This window comes from Megalobrama amblycephala, linkage group LG21 (genome assembly GCF_018812025.1).
Source record: "Megalobrama amblycephala isolate DHTTF-2021 linkage group LG21, ASM1881202v1, whole genome shotgun sequence".
Lineage (NCBI taxonomy): Eukaryota > Metazoa > Chordata > Actinopteri > Cypriniformes > Xenocyprididae > Megalobrama > Megalobrama amblycephala.
In genome coordinates this window covers 17,771,214-17,791,724 of record NC_063064.1, presented here as the reverse complement: position 1 = coordinate 17,791,724, position 20,511 = coordinate 17,771,214, and the positions used below count along the sequence as shown (strand labels likewise).

Genomic DNA, 20,511 nt, shown 5'->3' with positions numbered 1-20,511 from the left:
GTAAAATAGGCATTATCGAATTAAATATTCACTAATTTGCATACATTTCCAGAGCAGAAATCTATAAACTGGATGAAGTCAGCAGGTTAAAAATCTTGTTTCATTTTGTTGACTTATCAGAGAAAGAGGTTTTTACAGAAGGGACATCTCTTTTTATCACTCCATAAATCAGAAAATACTGAAAAAACAGTCAGGAAAAATAAAAATCACCTTGTTTTTAGGAATAAAATATATAAAATCAGGCAAATAATGTACAAACCCGATTCCAAAAAAGTTGGGACACTGTACAAATTGTGAATAAAAACAGAATGCAATGATGTGGAAGTTTCAAATTTCAATATTTTATTCAGAATACAACATAGATGACATATCAAATGTTTAAACTGAGAAAATGTATCATTTTAAGGGAAAAATAAGTTGATTTTAAATTTCATGGCATCAACACATCTCAAAAAAGTTGGGACAAGGCCATGTTTACCACTGTGTGGCATCCCCTCTTCTTTTTATAACAGTCTGCAAACGTCTGGGGACTGAGGAGACAAGTTGCTCAAGTTTAGGAATAGGAATGTTTTCCCATTCTTGTCTAATACAGGCTTCTAGTTGCTCAACTGACTTAGGTCTTCTTTGTCGCATCTTCCTCTGTATGATGCGCCAAATGTTTTCTATGGGTGAAAGATCTGGAAAGAGACGACGTATGGATGGGAGCATATGTTGTTCTAGAACTTGGATATACCTTTCAGCATTGATGGTGCCTTTCCAGATGTGTAAGCTGCCCATGCCACACGCACTCATGCAACCCATGGCTTCAGGCTTCTGAACTGAGTGCTGATAACAACTTGGGTTGTCCTTGTCCTCTTTAGTCCAGATGACATGGCGTCCCAGTTTTCCAAAAAGAACTTCAAATTTTGATTTGTCTGACCACAGAACAGTTTTCCACTTTGCCACAGTCCATTTTAAATGAGCCTTGGCCCAGAGAAAACGCCTGCGCTTCTGGATCATGTTTAGATATGGCTTCTTTTTTGACCTATAGAGTTTTAGCCGGCAACGGCGAATGGCACGGTGGATTGTGTTCACCGACAATGTTTTCTGGAAGTATTCCTGAGCCCATGTTGTGATTTCCATTACAGTAGCATTCCTGTATGTGATGCAGTGTCGTCTAAGGGCCCAAAGATCACGGGCATCCAGTATGGTTTTCCGGCCTTGACCCTTACGCACAGAGATTGTTCCAGATTCTCTGAATCTTTGGATAATATTATGCACTGCAGATGATGATAACTTCAAACTCTTTGCCAATTTTTCTCTGAGAAACTCCTTTCTTATATTGCTCCACTATTTTCCGCCGCAGCATTGGGGGAATTGGTGATCCTCTGCCCATCTTGACTTCTGAGAGACACTGCCACTCTGAGAGGCTCTTTTTATACCCAGTCATGTTGCCAATTGACCTAATAAGTTGCAAATTGGTCTTCCAGCTGTTCCTTATATGTACATTTAACTTTTCCGGCCTCTTATTGCTACCTGTCCCAACTTTTTGGAATGTGTAGCTCTCATGAAATCCAAAATGAGCCAATATTTGGCATGACATTTCAAAATGTCTCACTTTCAACATTTGATATTTGTTATCTATATTCTATTGTGAGTAAAATATAAGTTTATGAGATTTGTAAATTATTGCATTCCTTTTTTATTCACAATTTGTACAGTGTCCCAACTTTTTTTGGAATCAGGTTTGTATGAATAAACCCATGTGTAAAAACCTTCAGAATATGGGTAAGTATAAAACTGTAAAAGTCTGGTGAAAGTGCTACCAAAGTAGAGATTTTTGGTAGTCCACTAGTCTGAAAAACATGTTATGAAAAGCCAAATAGCCCAAAATTTAACGCTGTATGAAAAAACAATGTTTTTTGGCTATAGTGTCTTGCCTTAAAAAAGTGTGTTAAATAAATAATAATAAAAAAAAATCATGACAATAATCACAATTAATTATTTTAATGTATTGACAGCTCTAAAAAATTATTTGCAATTTTGATTTTAAAGCAAAATCAACATTTTTCCAAGAATCCCCTGAAACCTGCTGAAGTAACCCCTGAGGAATGTTTACCCCCGGTGGGGAATCCCTGATCTACATGATAATCTCTTTCTCTCTCTCTCTCTCTCTCTCTCTCTCTCTCACACACACACACACGCATGTTTATGTTGTGGATGTAGGAATATCAACAGCAAAAAGAGAGCAAATCCCTTTGGCTCTTGCACCCCCACTGGGCTCAGTCATCCAGAAAGCATGAGACACAAATGTTGAAGAGAGTTGTGGTAAACAATGAGTGGTGTATCTGCCCATAGCAGAACATCCCAGAAGGGACCTTTGTAAATCTGCTTCACGGTTATGCAACCGTATGACCAAATATAAAACTGTTAATGTTTAAGATTTTAGTGTTCAAGGATAGGAGAGGACAGGGAGAGACATCTTATGCATCTTCATAGAAAATGACTAGATTAGACTTAACTTAATTGTTCTGTAGAGTACAGTTAGCATCTAACCTGAAGTGGAAATAGTAATACACTGTGCAAATGCAAAAAGGGTACAGAAGGCAAGAGAACAGTACTGTGCAGATGAAAAGAGATATAAATAGAAAAGGTGCTTTAAACAGTGATGATAGTGAATGTGTATAAATAGAGAAGGTGATGCGAGTTCATTAAAATAGCTAAATAAAATAGTAAAAATTTTCAAGGACAGGATTGATATAGTAATAATAATGAGGTATAATATAATGTTTGAGACATGCACTGTACAAAATGCCTGTTAAATTAATGTTTTTTTCCTGTAAAATATACTGTAATTCATAGTTTTTACCTGAAAAAAGCCAGCATTTTACAGTAAAATGTAAAATAATTAAAGTAATTGTTCTATAAATGTTACAACCATTTTTTTACAGTAATGGTTATAACATAATTATTGCAGTCACACACTTAGACATCCAGTTCCTTTTATAAGGCAAGAATATTGTATAGCAGCATATATGAAGGCAGCATACAGATGTTAATGTTTTTGCAACTCTCAAATGACAAATGATATACAGAACAATGCGAGTTAAAATGAATCCATTGCTGGTTTGGTGTTGATGGAGGGGTAATTGAGCCATACATTTGGAATGTACATGTGAGGAAACACTGATGTAGATCACTAGTGCTGTTGCTGTGATATTTCTGCCCTCTTGTGGCTGAATTTTAACCTGCACAGCAAAGCACAAGCTCATTGGATTATATAATTTTTGAAGCCATGTCCTTAATTTTTAACATTGGTTGACTGATTCACTGCTTACACATTTGTATCTCATATTGCATTCATGCAGTGTACCTCACATTTTTAGAACAATAACAATAATATGCTGTAATAAGAGTCTTAAATTCAGCACAATTGCATTTATTTGATCAAAAATACAGTACAGTAAAACAGTAAAATAATTTAAAATACCTGTTTTAATATTTTTTTTAAATGTAATTTATTCCTGTGATGGCAAAGCTGAATCTCAGTGTCACATGATCCTTCAGAAATCATTCTAATATGCTGATTTTATGCTCAATAAATAATTTTTAATTATTATCAATGTTAAAAACAGTTATTCTGCTTAATATTTTTGTGGAAACTGGTACATTTTTTCAGGATTCTTTGATTACTAGAAAGTTCAAAAGAACAGCATTTATTTGAAATAGAGATCATTTGTAACATTAAAATGTATTTACTGTCAATTTTGATCAGTTTAATGCATTTTTGCTAAACAGTATTAATTTCTTTTAAAAAAGAAAATCGTACTGACCAAAATGAAAAAATAAATAAATGAATCGTTTAAATTATGATTGAATGGAATGTATTTTTATTACATCAACACATGTGTGTATTAAGATAGCAAGAACTGAAGTTATATCTTCCACCTTGGAAAAACAGACTGACATTCAGGGGTTATGATATATATATATATATATATAGCTCTTTATGCTCAAACATTTATGTGTTTGTTTCTTTGTTCTCTATATATATATATATATATATATATATATATATATATATATATATATATATATATATATATATATATATAAACCTTTATAGGACACCTTTACTATATTAAGACTGGTGTGTGAGGCATTTGGTTGGTTGAAGGGTTTGTAATGTATAGTGAAGGTGGAATACATTTCTCACCTCACTCAGGTTTCTACTGAAAACACATATAGATGTTCGTTCTTGGACAAAGACACACTTGCCTGCCCCAGGGGTGTAATTCAGAAACCGATCTTTCATGATGAAACACCCCCTATGTGTCATTACCATTATTCTCTCTGTTGTTCACTCTCTTCCCATTTCTGCCCTTCTCACAAAAGCTAAAATAGTCTGCATTCCATCGCTTACTTGTATATCTATATGCACATAGGTGACATGAACATACAGTACAACGTCCTATGAGTATCAGATAATACAGTTGTTTCTGAGTTTTTCAGAGCTCATGCTGCATATGTTTCTGTTTGTGCGTTTGCTACAGTGCTAATGCCGTGAACAGCAGAGACGGTCTGGACACAGAAACTGGAAGTGAGTCCGTTCTCCGCCACCGCCGAGAGCGGGAACGAGAAAGGACCAGACGGAGGAGAGATGACTGTGAGTGTAGCTACAAGATTGTGCCTAAATACTGTAACTTTTATCATAGGCAGGGTTCCTAAACATTTTCCATTTCAAAATTCCATACTTTTCCAGACTGAAATTTTCAAACCTCTCTGCTGATTTTTCAGACCATATTTAGACATCATACATATATAGCTTGTATACAGTACAGTCGTCTGCAAATGTTTTATTTTCTCTTTTTTTTCCCATTGGTTTTCTTGAAGTGATAACATGCACTTACATGATAAGAAACCTAAAACGTTTTATAACTTGCATATATTCACCTCTGACATCAGTTTGATATTGTAATGGTGGTTTAATGTTGCACGATCACCAAAGAGCAAAGTACGGTCTGATTTAAATGATGGTTTGCTTTTTTATCTGTTGCTAGTTTGAGTGGCACATGCACATTCATGTAGTGAAGTTCAAAAGAGATTCTCTTATGGTAAAAACAAATAGTTTCTCATAATTAAAATGTGCGCCTTGGATTGATTTAGTCGTGTTCAACAATCACTAAAATTTTGCCATGAAAACACTCTGCTTGTATGATAAATGTATTTTTATATTTTAGAAAACTGAATAGGAGCAATAGTCTGGAAACACAAATATTTTTCCATACTATGTTTTCTTTTTTCCATACTTATCCAAACCTGGATATTACTATACTTTTCCATAGGAACCCTGCATAGGTGACCAAATCCATGCTGTACATGCCACTTTATTTTTTGCCACAAACATGCATTCTTACACAAAATTGATATAATCATGGCTTGATCCTACCCTGAGCGTGACAGATGTTTTACACCCTCTTATGTAGGATATTTGCCTCATTGGTGTGCTAAATATATTTGTCTTTTCAAACTGAGGTCAAAAAGTCACCTCTTTTTGTGTGCATTTTTTTTTTTTTTTTCATATGTATAGTGGAGTTCCATCTTAGTCTTTTTGTGTATGCATTTGTTTGTTTTTAGCTCATTTATAAAGTCTTAATTTATCCATAATTACCTACCATGACAGACTGAAAAGACTTCTTTAAATGTGTGCTCACATTAATATTATGCAAGAATACAAATAAAGCAATCTGTCATTTAAATGACAATTAACAGACACTCATTGTACACTTTGTTTCTTTTTTTTCTTTGTTCTGTATTTAATCTTCCATTGATTGTTTGCACAATACATAACTGCACAAATAACAAACAATGTACAATGGCAAAAATGTTTGTAAAATACTTATTTACAACAACACGCGTACACCAGAGCAGAATCACACACCCTTCCTGTCTATTCAACATAGTCCTCACCCTAACAAAACAAATGCATTCTCGTACACGCACAAACACACCCAGACCTCTCACAATAATTTATCTGTGTATGTGTGATGGTAGTGCAAGTCTCTCTGTTGGCCCATTAGTTCCTGCTGATCATTAATCAGTGTGGCTTAATTAGGTGGCCAGTCTGGAGACCGTGTCAGTGGTGACAGTGCAACACTCTGAGTTCACAATTAATAGGACAAAAAGGAAAAACAAATATTAGGTTTACAAGATGCATTCTTCCTCTGGGAATAGCCAGGCAGTAGCTAGGGATTCTGGGCCCTTGACTGAATTTTGTGCTTTGGCCCTTTTCAGATTTTCCAACAAAATGCATTTTAAAAAAAAAAGCGGATTTATTTATTTTCCATTTTTTATTTTTTTTAAATGCTAGACACACAACAAAGAATTTACACATATAACAAGACATCCAAACAATGAACATAGGCTATTAAAAAAAATAATAATAATAAAAATTAAGCTGTCCTAAATGTTTTAGATGTATATTTTGAGAACACGAAGAACAGTTAATCAGGCGTAACATTTATTTATTTATGTATTTATTTATTTCCACACATACAAGCTAACGTCACACTTCGGAGTCGGACAATATCCTTAAATTTCTGTTTAGAGGCTTTTCTCACCTCTCGGAGTGTTTGTGAAAACGCTCCATTGTCTCGACGCGGGCAAATGTTGCTTGTAAATTAGAATTGCACATGATGATCATTCTCATGCTCGAGCAGCGGATACAAAAATCGAAATTGTCGCGCGCTCATTGTCCACGCGCTGCTGCTGTTGATGAATGACACTGCTCGTCTGGCCAGAGGCGCGAGCAGAAGGGGCGGATAATAAATTCATATCGCGCGCTCCCGCGGGAGTTCTTGTGTCTGTGTAGTAGTTTATTAGTGGGCACCGGCGGAGAGAAGCTCTTCTGTCGTTAGCGCTTTCTGAGGTAAGGCGACTTCACTTTATTTAAAATAAACAAAATTCGAGTTTTTATCTTTATATGTTTTGTTGTGCTGTAATAATATTAATTTATCAGGAAAACATGCGTAATTGGCGTGTATTTTGGGAAGAGTAAGTGAAAATGGTAGACAAGAAAAAACGGATGACTACTGCAGAATGCTAGAGTTGTTAAACTGACAAAAATATAATAATAAAATAAAATAATTTTCTTAATATTTAAAAAATATCGAAACATCCTTAAAACATGAGTTCAAAAAAATTTTTGGCTTGTTTTCGTATAGGTCAACTATATTTTTATTTTCAAAAAATAGTTTTATTTTAAGAATAAACCAAATTTTGTAAGAATGAAATTATTTGGGAATGAACTGCAATTTTCAGTAGATTGTAATATGATATATCTTTATACATCACTCATGTGATATATTGTTGTATTATCCCTCTTAAACATGTGATGTATCTTTAGACTGGGTTTAAATAGGCTGCTTATACAAATAGTAGTGATGTATTGAGTACTTTGTTTCCATTTCGTTGCTGTAAGTCAAACATGGCTCTGTAATGGATTGCCTCGTTTGTTAGATGTAGATGTGCATTGAGCTATATCACCATCTTTTGTAGCTTGTTTGCTCTACATCTGTAGCCTGAATAAAAAACAACAACATATAAATTACATTTTATAAACATATTTTGTCTTGTGCATTTCCTTTCTCACTCTCAATTTTACTTTCCCTCCACATCTGTTCTTATGTTCATCTTTTGTTAATCGAACTTTCATCAAACTAATTTAGTAAAGACTACAAGATAAAATAAAGTACTAAAGTCTGCCTTAAAATTCAAAAGATTGGCATGTGATTGAGCATATCGGACAGTATGAGAGAGCGATATCAGCCTAGTGAAAGAAGCACTGGCAGCCCAACTCTCCTGGAGTGTTTCGGGTTCCACCAGAGACAATACACAAAGCCAGGCTCACTGAGATACCACCGCCTCACCAGAGCCTTCCAGCCAATCAGATGCCATCCTGAGGCAGAACCACGCCCACGGGAGTGTATGTTTTCCTCTTTTTTTAAGTTTGTCACTCAAGGTGCGATCAAGCCATGAATCTATCCAAATATATGGTTCTCTATGTAAGTGTTTTGATGTTTCACAAGCTCACTGTGTGCATGATTGTTGTTCTTAGTCCCACGTGTGAACGGTCACGGAAAAGCCGAGCGGGTGGTGAGGGACACGGCCATGGGCTGTGACAGTGGCTCTATGATGAGCAGTGAGCTGGAGTCAAGCTCCTTCATTGACAGCGAGGAGGATGAAGATGCTAGCAGGTTTGGTTTGGATTGATTAAAAGCATAAACTTTGACATTTTGTTTTTGCTGTGTGCTAGCCTTCTAACTGACTTATTATTGAGTCTTGGCTCTGATTATATATACAATAATCAATCTATTCTTCTCTCCTATGTTTGTCTCTCTCAGGCTGAGCAGTTCCACAGAGCAGAGCTCATCTTTTCAGTTAATGAAGAGACATAAGCGAAGGCGCCGGCGACACAAAGTGGCTAAAATTGACAGGGTTAGACGTGTGTGTGTGTGTGTGTGTGTGTGTGTGCACCTACTTAACCATATATTGGGGACAAATTTGTACCCAGAAAAGAGCTATATCATTGTGATTTTTTTGTATGTGGCTTGGCTTTTTAGAGTCTCATGTATCTCCTTTGCTTTTGTATCCACAGTCATCTTCCTTCAGCAGTATCACAGATTCAACCATGAGCCTCAACATCATCACAGTTACCCTCAATATGGGTAAGATCAGCTTGCCTTGTACATGTACACATACAGTATGTCACAAATTCATCACTTCCGTGTTCTCTCTCATTTGCACAGAGAAGTATAACTTTCTCGGCATCAGTATAGTGGGCCAAAGTAACGATAGAGGAGATGGTGGCATCTACATCGGCTCTATTATGAAGGGAGGAGCGGTGGCAGCAGATGGGAGGATAGAGCCAGGCGACATGCTGCTGCAGGTAGATTGTAGTCGGGAATAGCGCTTCTTGTGAATATTCACTACTGTTTGTGATCAATTCAGTCTGGAACACAAAAGAAGAATGTTGGTAACCAGTTTTAGTTCCCATTGACTTCTATTGTATTTGTGACCATACAATGGAAGTCAGTGGGAACCAAAATTGTTTGGTTACCAACATTCCTCAAAACAGGCAAATGAAAATGTTCATTTTTGGGTGGACTATACCTTGAAAAACACCTAATAGATCGGTTTTTCAGTTCAAAAAGCAGATTAGTGTAATGCATTGGATTGGCTCCGCCAGTGGTGTATTAAAGCGATTAAACACTGCAGGGACATACGGCTTGTATTTACATTAATTTTTAAGGATGAAATTTGGCCTCTGGCTCAGTTGCTCTGTGGGTTTAGTGATTGTCTCTCGATTCAGACACATCCTTTCAATGCCTCCAGCAGCTGCTGATCCCTGTTGAGTGGCAGATTACAGTTATAGTTATGGATTAGACTGCATCCTTTATATTGGTATGACACAGAATGGCACACTGATATTAGGAACATTACCTCAAGGTATATGAGTATTAGATCAGTTAAATGTAAATTATTTTGCTGCTTCTATTTACAGGAACTTAGAAGGTCTCAGTTGACCTTGGTATGAGTTTCTTGCAGGGGCTTGTGTAAAAATGCCAAAGGGTCTAATTTTGCTCGGATGCTAGCAAGGGTTATATTATAGAGCTTCAAAATGATATAAACTCTAAAATAGTTTAAAAAGTTCTTTTTTTTTTTTTTTTTCAACCAAACTGCCATTGTTGCCAAATAATAGATTTCATTTCACTAAATGAACATAGGGAAGATTGATAACACAGGACTTCCATGAACATTTTAGAGTGATGAAATTGATTGAAATGTACAGTTTGGACTAATTCACAGAGATGAAATTTACTTTAATCCAGTGGTTCTCAACCTTTTTGTCTCCAAGAACCCCCATAGTTCAACACAATATTCAAAGGGCCCTGTAATTTTATATTTTTAAAAATGTTTTACTCAAAATATTTTAGAGCTTGGAATAATTTAAAAAAATATATATATAAAAATACCCATGGCCTTTTATAATTTTTTATTATTATTTTATATATATAGAATTGACTTTTCTAGGTATAGAAATCACACTTTTAAAATGACTTTAAAATAATTTATAATTAAAATTGATGATTTTAATTATTTTCGGTCCTCTCGAGGCTCCCTGGAAAGTTTGCTGGTGGCCCTATTAGGCCCTGCCTCCCTGATTGAGAATCACTAGTTTAATGGCACTTATGCTGCTGAATTTTGAAAATGCACTGTTGCCCAGCCCTAATGCTAATATATGTGTATGCCACATTTTGTCTTGTAGGTAAATGATGTGAACTTTGAAAACATGAGCAATGATGATGCTGTCAGGATCCTCAGAGAGATTGTCTCAAAGAATGGGTAAGAATAAACATGAGAAAGAGGCGTTAGGCTTAGATGTAAATGTGTTTTAACTAACCATTGTACTTATCTTCTCTAGTCCTATCAGTCTCACTGTTGCCAAATGCTGGGACCCTTCCCCTCGGAGTTACTTCACAATACCCAGAGGTCAATACACACAAACTATGTCTACTTTTCTTTCAGATAATCATAAGCTAGAAATGGAAAAACTTGTCCATCTGACTTATCTGACCTGTTTTTTTCCCCCCAAAGCTGAGCCAGTTAGACCCATTGACCCAGCTGCATGGATTTCTCACACTACTGCACTTACAGGATCTTACCCACAAAACGGTACAGTCTTTTCTCTCTGACAGATCACAGAATCTCTTTTTGCTGCAAAGCATGATCCTAATCATCCTGTTGTCCTTCACAGAGTTTGACGATCTCCCTCTTACAGTGGGAAAAACAGACATGGCCACCATCGTAAAGGTGATGCAGCTCCCAGACTCAGGACTAGAAATAAGGGACAGAATGTGGCTGAAGATTACTATAGCTAATGCTGTAATAGGTAAGATGTCTTTTTGCGTTCATCGCCTGTGAAAAGATCTCACTCAAGTTATTACTGTTGATGATGTTTAAAAAATATGTAAAGCAGTGTTATTTTAGTATTGAGGTACTATTATATTTGAATTGGATTTTTTATATATATTCTCAGTTTTAGTAAATTTTTTTTTTTAATTACTTTTTAATGCCTAATATTTTTGTATTCATTTTTATTTCAGTTTTAGTTATTGTGGCACACCGAGTCACATCACAATCACACTTTATATTAGATGTATAACTAATATACACTAACATCAATAAATTATTGTTGGGTACAATGTGTACTTATTCTGTTCATGTTGTATTGCAAAACATGCTGATATTGAGGTGGGATACGGGTAAGGTTAGTTACAGGTTTGGTGGTATGGGTGGGTTAAAAGGTAATGAAACAACAGCAGTGTAATTACAGATGTAGTTACAGAAATTAATTAAAGCTGTAATTACATGCAAGGTAACACTATTTTAGTTCCTTGTTACACAATCTTGATGTGGAAAAGCTGCCATATAGATATTTTTAATAATATCTCATAGTTTAGCAGCAGGTATACTAGGCTACTGTCACTTTAAGACCTGACGCACAGATCCCTTATACTGTTACACATGTGTTTTCTTTCCCTAAAAAACATAGCTGACTGATTAATGTGCTAAATGAGCTGATTAATGCGGCTTTATGTGGGGCACATTGGGTGTGAGAACAAAATCTGTGGAAATGAGCAGAATTATGTGCAATATGCCCAATCCCACGCCAAAATTCAAGCCTTGTAACACCAACAATATTCATCTGGAGCAAATGAAACAAGTGAGAGAAGGGAAGGCGGGTTTGTGTGTTAACTCGCTGTCAGAGAGATGAGAGAGTGAGAAAGCGCAACTGGTATTGTACTGTATATCTATTCTGCGGAAAATGAGTATTGAAAGCGCTTCAGATATTTCAGTATCAATATGTATCAAAAATCAACACTACATTGCACTCAATTTATTATTTCAGATGCCTTTTTAAAAGACTACAATTGAAAAATGTATATATTATATATAAAAGCCAAAGTGGCTAGTATGAGTGCGTTATACGCCACTGCTAAAATCCACCCGCATTTGGCGGGTGTTAATGTCAAGCCCTGAAGTACAATGTAAAAACGTGTATTTTTTAGTAACAAAATTATTTAAAGTAACAAAAAATTACTTTTTATAGTTTTAGTTTTAGTTAACTGTAATAATCGTGGTGTATAGGTGTTTATCTGTCTGGATCTCGCATGTTACAGGAGGTGATGTAGTAGACTGGCTATACTCACGGGTCGAAGGATTCAAAGACCGGCGGGATGCCAGGAAATACGCCAGCAGCCTGCTGAAACACGGCTATCTGAGACACACGGTCAACAAGATCACCTTCTCTGAACAGTGTTACTACACATTTGGAGATCTCTGCCAAAGTACAACACATCTCTACATTTGCTTTCTGCTTTTTATTTATCCTTGCAAACAAAATGTTTCCACCTCTTTATAATTTCCGTCTTTCTTCTTAGATATGGCTACACTAAACTTGAATGAGGGATCAAGTGGTGCTGGTTCAGAGCAGGACACATTGGCCCCTCTCCCCCCTCCGTCTACTAACCCGTGGCCCATGGGCGGCCAGCCCTTCCCCTACCCACCCTTCTCCACAGCGCCCTCTGGTTTCCCCCCAGGATATTCCGACCCCTGCCACAGTTTCCACAGTGGCAGCGCAGGAAGTCATCACAGTGAGGGTAAGTAGGGAAAGGTCATCCTTGACTTCAGGTTACTGGATCACAGTTAGAGCATCCAAAATAAATATCAGCCTAGTACAATACTGATATAATAATAAGATCTTATTGTTCAGCTCATACATAAATATTATTTTAAGGTTGTTGTAAATGTGTGAAATATCTGATCCTGCATTAATGCATTTGCTTACACTCGGTGTAGCTGTTTTTGAATGCAAGAATTATGAAAATATGAAGCTTTAATATGAATATCATGCATGAATTATATTATTTATATACTGCTATCCCTGCACAAGGGTTATTTTATGAAATTACCGTCCTCAAATATGGTCGGCCCGTTCTAGCTGTAGTGTTTTGTGGGGTCCCTACTAGTTTAAAACCTTTCAAGCATCTCTCAGATTATTTTCTTCTTCATTTCTGGTCACATTTTAAAAATTGATTTCCTTCAGCTGACATCAGCTCATCATGATTTCACCTTGCATTCACCTCATTCTTTAGTGCTTTTTGCCTTCAATGCTGATGCAGTGCACAAACATGTCTTTCTCAATCCACTGCTTCACATTAACCTTCACCTGTTGCTCATTTCACACATGCCATGCTCTAGTGCAGTGAAGATGTCAGCAGCCAGTTGTGTGTGTTTGAGTTGCCTGTAGAGAGCAGTTAGAGTGATCTGCTGTCTCTTGAGTGAAGTTTTCGGATGTGTTGTGTGGTTTGAAGCATGTGGATACGCCCATGAAAGCAGTCAAACAAAGTAAAACTAGGGCAGATATGGAAAGACATTTCAAGTATTTTAAGTACATGGATTTTCTGTACTATATATACACTACCCTTCAAAAGTTTGGGGTCAATACAATTCTTTACTGTTTAACTCTTATGCTCACCAAGGCTGCATTTATTTGATCAAAATTAAAAACTGTAATAATGTGAAAGATTGTTACAATTTAAAATAACTGTTTTCTATTTTAAAATGTAATTTATTCCTTTGGAGTCTAAGCTGAATTTTCAACAGCCATTACTCCAGTCACAGAAAATAGGGATGGGCACATTGATACTGCAGTATCAATATATTGATATTCATGAGCTATTTATTTGGTATCGATTCCTTGGAAAAATATCAATATTAAAGTTTTATTAATACTAAATGTAGGTTTCTGCATCACTTTTAAATGTTTTCAGTACTTTGTTTAATGTTTGTGCTAAAACACCCCTGACATATTTAGCTGGCCTGTGTCACATGACTGTAATAAGGAAGCGTACAGCCACGGTCGCACATGCACGAGACACACTTCTGCATTAAATGGTTCGTTCACACAGAAATTAAAATTATATCATTAATTACTCACCCTCATGTCGTTCCACACCTGTAAGAACTTCGTTCATTTTCGGAACACAAATTAAGATATTTTTGATGAAATCCGAGAGATCACTGTCAAGGTCCAGAAAGGTACGATGTGACTACAGTGGTTCAACCTTAATTTTATGAAGTGATGAGAATCCTTTTTGTGTGCAAAAACAAAACAAAAACAACAACTTTATTCAACAATGTCCTCTCTTCTGTGTCATTCTCTTACGCTGTTTACGTCCAGTGCTTCCAGGTTCTACATCAGAATGCAGGCTCGCTATTGGCAGACGCTGTTCACGTGAGCAGCACGACGCATGCATGTGATGCTGACGCAGGAGCCGTCCAATGAGTCGGTGTTCTGACATAGAACCTAGAAGCGCTGAACTTAAACAGCATAGGAGAATGACACAGAAGAGAAGATATTGTTGAGTAAAGTTGTTGTTTTTGTTTCGTTTTTGCGCACAAAAAGTATTCTCGTCGCTTATTAACATGAAGGTTGAACCACTGCAGTCATGGCGACTGTTTAAACGGTCTTTAGTACCTTTCTGGACCTTGAAATTGGTGGTTTTTATATATTTTTTTCAACTTTAGAAAGTTCAAAAGAACAGCATTTATTTGAAATATAAATTTTTTGTAATTTTATAAATCTCTTTACTGTCACTTGTGATCAATTTAATGCATCCTTGCTCAATAACAATAACCCCAAACCTTTAAACGGTAGTGTCTGTTTTCAACAGATATGACATGCGATGTCAAAAGTGTATTTGAAGCACTGACTCAGTTCAGTATAAAATATCTATGTATTAAACAGTTACACTGATAATATTATTCAAACAATGATGTTGACATGAAATAAAGAAAATCACTGGCTGCTCTAAATTCAGTTTTTACATTTATTACCGACTGATTACTCTAATAATTATTTGCTTTAATTGAATTGACGTATTTGAGCAATAAACGAAGGCTAATTTCTTAAATATTTTTATTAATATGCAACTTTAAAAATTTAATTAAGCAGCATGTTCAATAGCATACCATTTACTGTGGTTTCAAAATTGGTACCTAGTATCGTAAAATGTCAGTGCAGCTGGTATTGACTATTGAATTTTGGTATCCTGCCAACCCTAGATATCACAATATTTCTATAAGTTTTAACATATCATCACAACATGTAAATAAATATCTTATATGAGCGCATATAAGATTTTATTTTCACTGAGCAGATTCCAGGTGAAATTCCAGTAGTGCACTCAGGCTGTGAGGATGAATTGTACTTGATAGAGCTTCTGGTAATAAGACAGACAGACGGCTTAACTGTGTTGTTTCCTGTTCGTTTCTGCTGGGCAATGGCAGACTGATGGAGGAGGTAGTCCCAACCCTGGGGTGTCCGGTAAGGCAGCCTCCTTCCCTCCCTTTCTCTCTCTCTTTCTCTCTCTCTCTTACGGTCATGTCTCCCTCCACGATGGGGGTATTTCTGTTGTTGGATTTGTCCTGCTGCCTCGCCTCTCGTCTCTGTATTTCTCAGCATGTCATGTGTTGTGGATAAAGTTGCCACACAAACGAACCACATACAAAATAGTTTGGGAACAAACATGACAAAATCAATGTAGATCCCATATGTGTATGTACAAAGCTTTGCCATGCCTGTTATGTAAGAGTGAAATGATGTGGCTTTTGTTTGAAGTTTGACAGTGTTTTAAATTCAGGTTGCAGCACCTCATGAACTCATTTACATTGTCATTTGACTCCAATGTCATGTCATCCAGTTTTAATTGCACATCTGATAGATGCATTTCATCAGCTCTTTAATTAGCATCATTTTTCATCATATTTTAATCATTCTCTTTGAAACATGGAATGTAGTATGAAGGAACAAAGAGCAAGAAATGCAGAACATTTGTCATTATATGTTAGTGAAGGATGGAGTGTTTCTCTAAAAAGCAGTATCATTAACTGCAAACTTATGAGCTGTTACTATAGTTGCTGAAGAATGAAGCACAGATTAGTTCTAGATCAGTGCTTCTAAACTGGTTTTCCTGAAATATCTAGATATTATGTTTATTGTCACAGTACCAAAATTGTTCAAGTCAAACATTACCATTTATTAATATCAACAATAAAGCTAGGGTAGGCTCCTCAAAAACACATGAACGCGCATAGCCAGAGCAGAGTCTGCAAACCGTCACGAGAGACGGCTTTAAATTAGCTCATCACATACCATTATAATAATAATCAACATAAACAACTTACAGAACACTGACTTGTACCACCTAAATGCTGCAGATTCATTTCGGTAGTGTTGCCATTGAAACCCATAAATCCGAGTCTGAGGACGTGAACAGCTTCAAGTAGAATGTCACGGGTGGCCATCTCTTAATTACAGAAGTTATGGTGTGAAAGCAGCATAAGCTCGTTGTTTCGGTTCAGAAGGAACTGTAAAAGGTGGCTGCTGTTTGTTTACGACGCTCGGTGTCTGTCTACAACTCTACATAGCCCTACGGAATGCAGGCAGGTAGGACATCCTATTGCATTCGACGGATTCGGATTTGGACGAACATTTTTTGGTCCTGAGACTTCCGCAGAAGATATATGTACATTTTTAAATATTATAGCAAGTGAAATTGTCTAGTTTGCATTTTATTTCATTTTGCAGTGTTTATGGTTTTCGGGGATGAAGGCACGTCATAAAATTTCCTTGTTGTTATCTGCATTTGGTTAGATTCTAAACCGAAATAGAGTTTCATTGGACACAACCTTTATTGGGCACAACAAAATATGTGGTTGCCTTTTGGTCATTCTTTTTAAAAATTATTTACAATATTGTTTACAGGTTTGGGGTCAGTAGATTATTTTTTTATTTTTAAAGAAATGAATACCTTTATTCAGCAAAGATTCATGAAATTGTTCAAAAGTGACAGTAAAGACATTTAAAATTTCTATTTCAAATAAATGCTTAAAAAGAATACTGAAAAAATATATCACCGTTTCCACAAAAATAAGCAGCAAAGCTGTTTTCAACATTGATAATAATTATAAGAAGAAGAAGAAGAAGAAGAAGAAATGTTTGAGCACCAAATCAGAATATTAGAATGATATCTGAATGGTCATGTGACAGCAATTCAGTTTTGCCATCAAAGGAATAAATTACATTTTAAAATAGAAAACAGTTTTAAATTGTAATTATATTTTACAATATTGCTTTTTTATTATAATTTTCATTGAATAAATGCACCCTTGAATGAACATAAGAGACTTCTTTCAAAAACATTAAAAATTTTTTACTGACCCCAAATTTTTGAAAGTTAATTTAGTAACTTGTATATAATTATTTGCGTTCAGTATTTGTTTTCCCTACTGTCCACAGCCAGACATACCTGAAGCTATTTTATTTTTGGTCATTGCATAGAAGTTTGCTTTGAAAACTATTGTTTTACCTTCTGTGAAAAGCATGTAAAGAATAAAAAATAAAATATATTAGGTTGATTTTTTTTCCTCTCCTACACCCATATCAACTTCTGATTATTTTCCAGGAAGTCGAAGCAGTAGTTCCAATCCTAGCGTTGGGAGGAGCCAGCGGCCCAAACCGAGGGACAACAAGGACCGCAAAGCAGCAGGCAGCGGCAGCAGCGAATCGGATTCAGGCAACAGAGCAGGTGGGAGGCGGGTTGAGCGGTCAGCCAGCCAGTTGAGCCACCGTAGCCATACGCTCTCATCCCGCAGCCACGCTCATTCCCGCGTCCCCTCCCACCACAGCCGCACATCCTTCACCTACAGCCACGCTCCCTTTTCCAAGTACGCCCACACCTCTTGTGCACTCAGCGAACGGAGTCACGCCTCCTCTTACGGACCCCCAGGCCTGCCTCCTCCCTACAGCCTTGCTAGATTGACCCCTAAGGGGGCTATCAGCAGCGGGCCCCCTGGGGCCCCACCAGTGAGGGAACTAGGGGCCATACCACCCGAACTCACCGCTAGTCGCCAGTCCTTCCAGCATGCCATGGGCAACCCTTGTGAGTTTTTTGTGGATATAATGTAATCGGATGAACAGATAATAAATAGCAGCAACACTGAAATTCATTCTGTAATCTCACAAGATGAGTGCCATAAATATGTGCTCAACTTTCACCAACAGCAACTGTGGCAGTACTGTAGTCACAGGTTTGTGTGGAAGATTGAGGATTATTTAAGATAATCATGTGTTGAGCAGAGGGCAAATACCCGCATACACTACTATGTCTCTTGTGCTCAGCAAGGCTGCATTTATGTGATCAAAAATACAGTAATATTGTGAAATATTATTATAATTTAAAATAACTGTTTTCTATTGCAAAGTTTGGCAAAGCTGAATTTTCAGCATCATTGCTCCAGTCTTCAGTGTCACATGATCCTTCAGAAATCATTCTAATATGCTGATTTGCTGCTCAAGAAACATTTCTTATTAATATCATTGCTGAAAACTGTTGCTTCTTTTGAAAGTTAAAAAAAACAGCATTAATTTGAAATAGAAATCTTTTGTAACATTATAAACTGTCCTTTTTGATCAATTCAATGCATCCTCGTTGAATAATTACGGAAGAGGATTAGGGCCAAGCAATAATAAAATAATAAAACCATCTCGAGATATTGAAGTTGTTAAATTTCTAAAAAAAACTCGTTAAATTTCGAGAAAAAAGTTGAGATAAAATGTTGAGAATAAACTCGTTAAATTACGAGAAAAAAGTTGAGATAAAATGTTGAGAATAAACTCGTTAAATTACGAGAATAAACTCGTTAAATTACGAGAAAAAACTCGTTAAATTTCGAGAAAAAAGTCGAGCTAAAATGTTGAGAATAAACTCGTTAAATTACGAGAATAAACTCGTTAAATTTCGAGAAAAAAGTTGAGATAAAATGTTGAGAATAAACTCGTTAAATTACGAGAATAAACTCGTTAAATTTCGAGAAAAAAGTCGAGATAAAATGTTGAGAATAAACTCGTTAAATTACGAGAATAAACTCGTTAAATTACGAGAAAAAAGTCGTTAAATTATGAGAAAAATGTCGTTAAATTTCAAGAAAAAAGTCGAGATAAAATGTTGAGAATAAAAACAACTTTTTTCTCGTAATTGAATGAGTTTATTCTTATAATTTAATGAGTTTCTCGTAATTTAACGACTTTTTCTCGTAATTTAATGAGTTTATTCTTGTAATTTAATGACTTTATTCTCGTAATTTAATGACTTTATTCTCAACATTTTATCTCGACTTTTTTCTCGAAATTTAACGAGTTTGTTCTCAACATTTTATCTTGACTTTTTTCTCGTAATTTAACTAGTTTTTTTCTCGCAATTTAACGAGTTTATTCTCAACATTTTATTTAGACATTTTTTCTCGAAATATAACAACTTTAATCTCTAGATGGTTTTATTATTTTATTATTGCTTGGCCCTAATCCTCTTCCGTAAATAATAGTATTAATTTCACAGTAAAATATAAAAAAACTATTTATTTAAAAAAATGGCAACTAAACAAAGCACCCAATTTTTCTGTCACCAATAACGAAATAAAACAATGTCAAACAAGGTTTATGTTACACATTAGGCTCAGCACAGCTTCTCAGAGCAGTATTAACCATTTTAGCAATAAAAAAACACACCAGCAGCTACATTTTTAATCCTAGATTAGCAAAAGGTAAAGACAATCAGACAATGCCCTCTGCTGGTCAGAAGCTGTTAGTCCTTTCCAAAGCTATCCATGAAGAGACTAGGCTACTGATCACTTTTAAGATCCGGCAACAGTCAAAAATGTTTTCATGTTGTGTTTGTTCATTTTAAAATGCTATTTAAAACAATCTTTATATTGTAGTTTCATTTTTTGGTGCACATGATTAATGCTTAAAACTCAGTGCTCTAAAGCGCTACAAGCTGTCTGGGAGGGTGGCAGATATGGGAGGAATTAATCATTTTGACACGTTTCCAATTATTACCAGGTTGGAAACATGGTAGCATGTCACTGTTATGATTCTCTTGGCTATGAAACACTAGCTAGAAAAATGTATTTTCAGGAAATAAAAAGACATCAGGGTAAATTCAAGAAGCAGCACTTATAGTGTGGTTGCACAGAACAAATTAGCGCTTGCTGAATGTCTGGACTTAGTTGTATTTTCTTACATAAGTTGTTCTTAAATATTGTCTGTAAGACCTACAGAAGTTTTTTTTTTTTTTGCCCCTGGAATAATGTCAGTTGTATGATGTGATATCTGGTGCTGGTAACCTGTTCATCGAAGTGTCTCAAAGAGAAAATGTTTGCTAAAAAAGCTTGTTTAAAGTAACTAAATGAAGGTGACTAGTTAGCACATGGACTGTGTACTACTGTATGTGTAGTATTTAACCATTTGAGGATTGTAGCTCAAGATAAAATTGGCACTTTTACAAGATCTGATCTGCCCCTTTTGTGAATCTGCATCTTTATATGTGTTGTCTAGTTTTCTCCCTT

The 20,511-nt window shown here is 35.9% G+C and overlaps 1 protein-coding gene across 2 annotated transcripts; it reads left to right on the top strand.

The window, feature by feature from the left end:
* The first annotated feature begins 4,514 nt into the window (after positions 1–4,514).
* On the top strand, positions 4,515–18,633 carry dvl1b (dishevelled segment polarity protein 1b). Of its 2 annotated transcripts, XM_048173339.1 has the most exons (13): positions 4,515–6,907; positions 7,759–7,963; positions 8,096–8,234; positions 8,382–8,475; positions 8,636–8,705; positions 8,787–8,926; positions 10,307–10,383; positions 10,463–10,530; positions 10,636–10,713; positions 10,796–10,930; positions 12,222–12,389; positions 12,483–12,701; positions 17,571–18,633. In XM_048173339.1, exons 2-13 carry the CDS (start codon positions 7,789–7,791, stop codon positions 18,071–18,073), a joined length of 1,866 nt encoding a protein of 621 aa, XP_048029296.1. In that variant the 5' UTR covers positions 4,515–6,907; positions 7,759–7,788; the 3' UTR covers positions 18,074–18,633. The 2 variants fall into 2 exon arrangements, with proteins under 2 accessions (XP_048029296.1, XP_048029295.1); XM_048173338.1 differs by having other exon boundaries at positions 8,636–8,926.
* The last annotated feature ends 1,878 nt before the right edge of the window (positions 18,634–20,511 follow it).

Coding starts and splice junctions, on each gene's coding strand:
- dvl1b (XM_048173338.1), top strand. CDS start 7,789: ATGAGAGAGCGATATCAGCCTAGTGAAAGAAGCACTGGCAGCCCAACT. Junction 8,476..8,635: donor AAGTGGCTAAAATTGACAGG/GTTAGACGTGTG, acceptor TTGTATCCACAG/TCATCTTCCTTCAGCAGTAT. Junction 12,390..12,482: donor ATTTGGAGATCTCTGCCAAA/GTACAACACATC, acceptor CTTTCTTCTTAG/ATATGGCTACACTAAACTTG.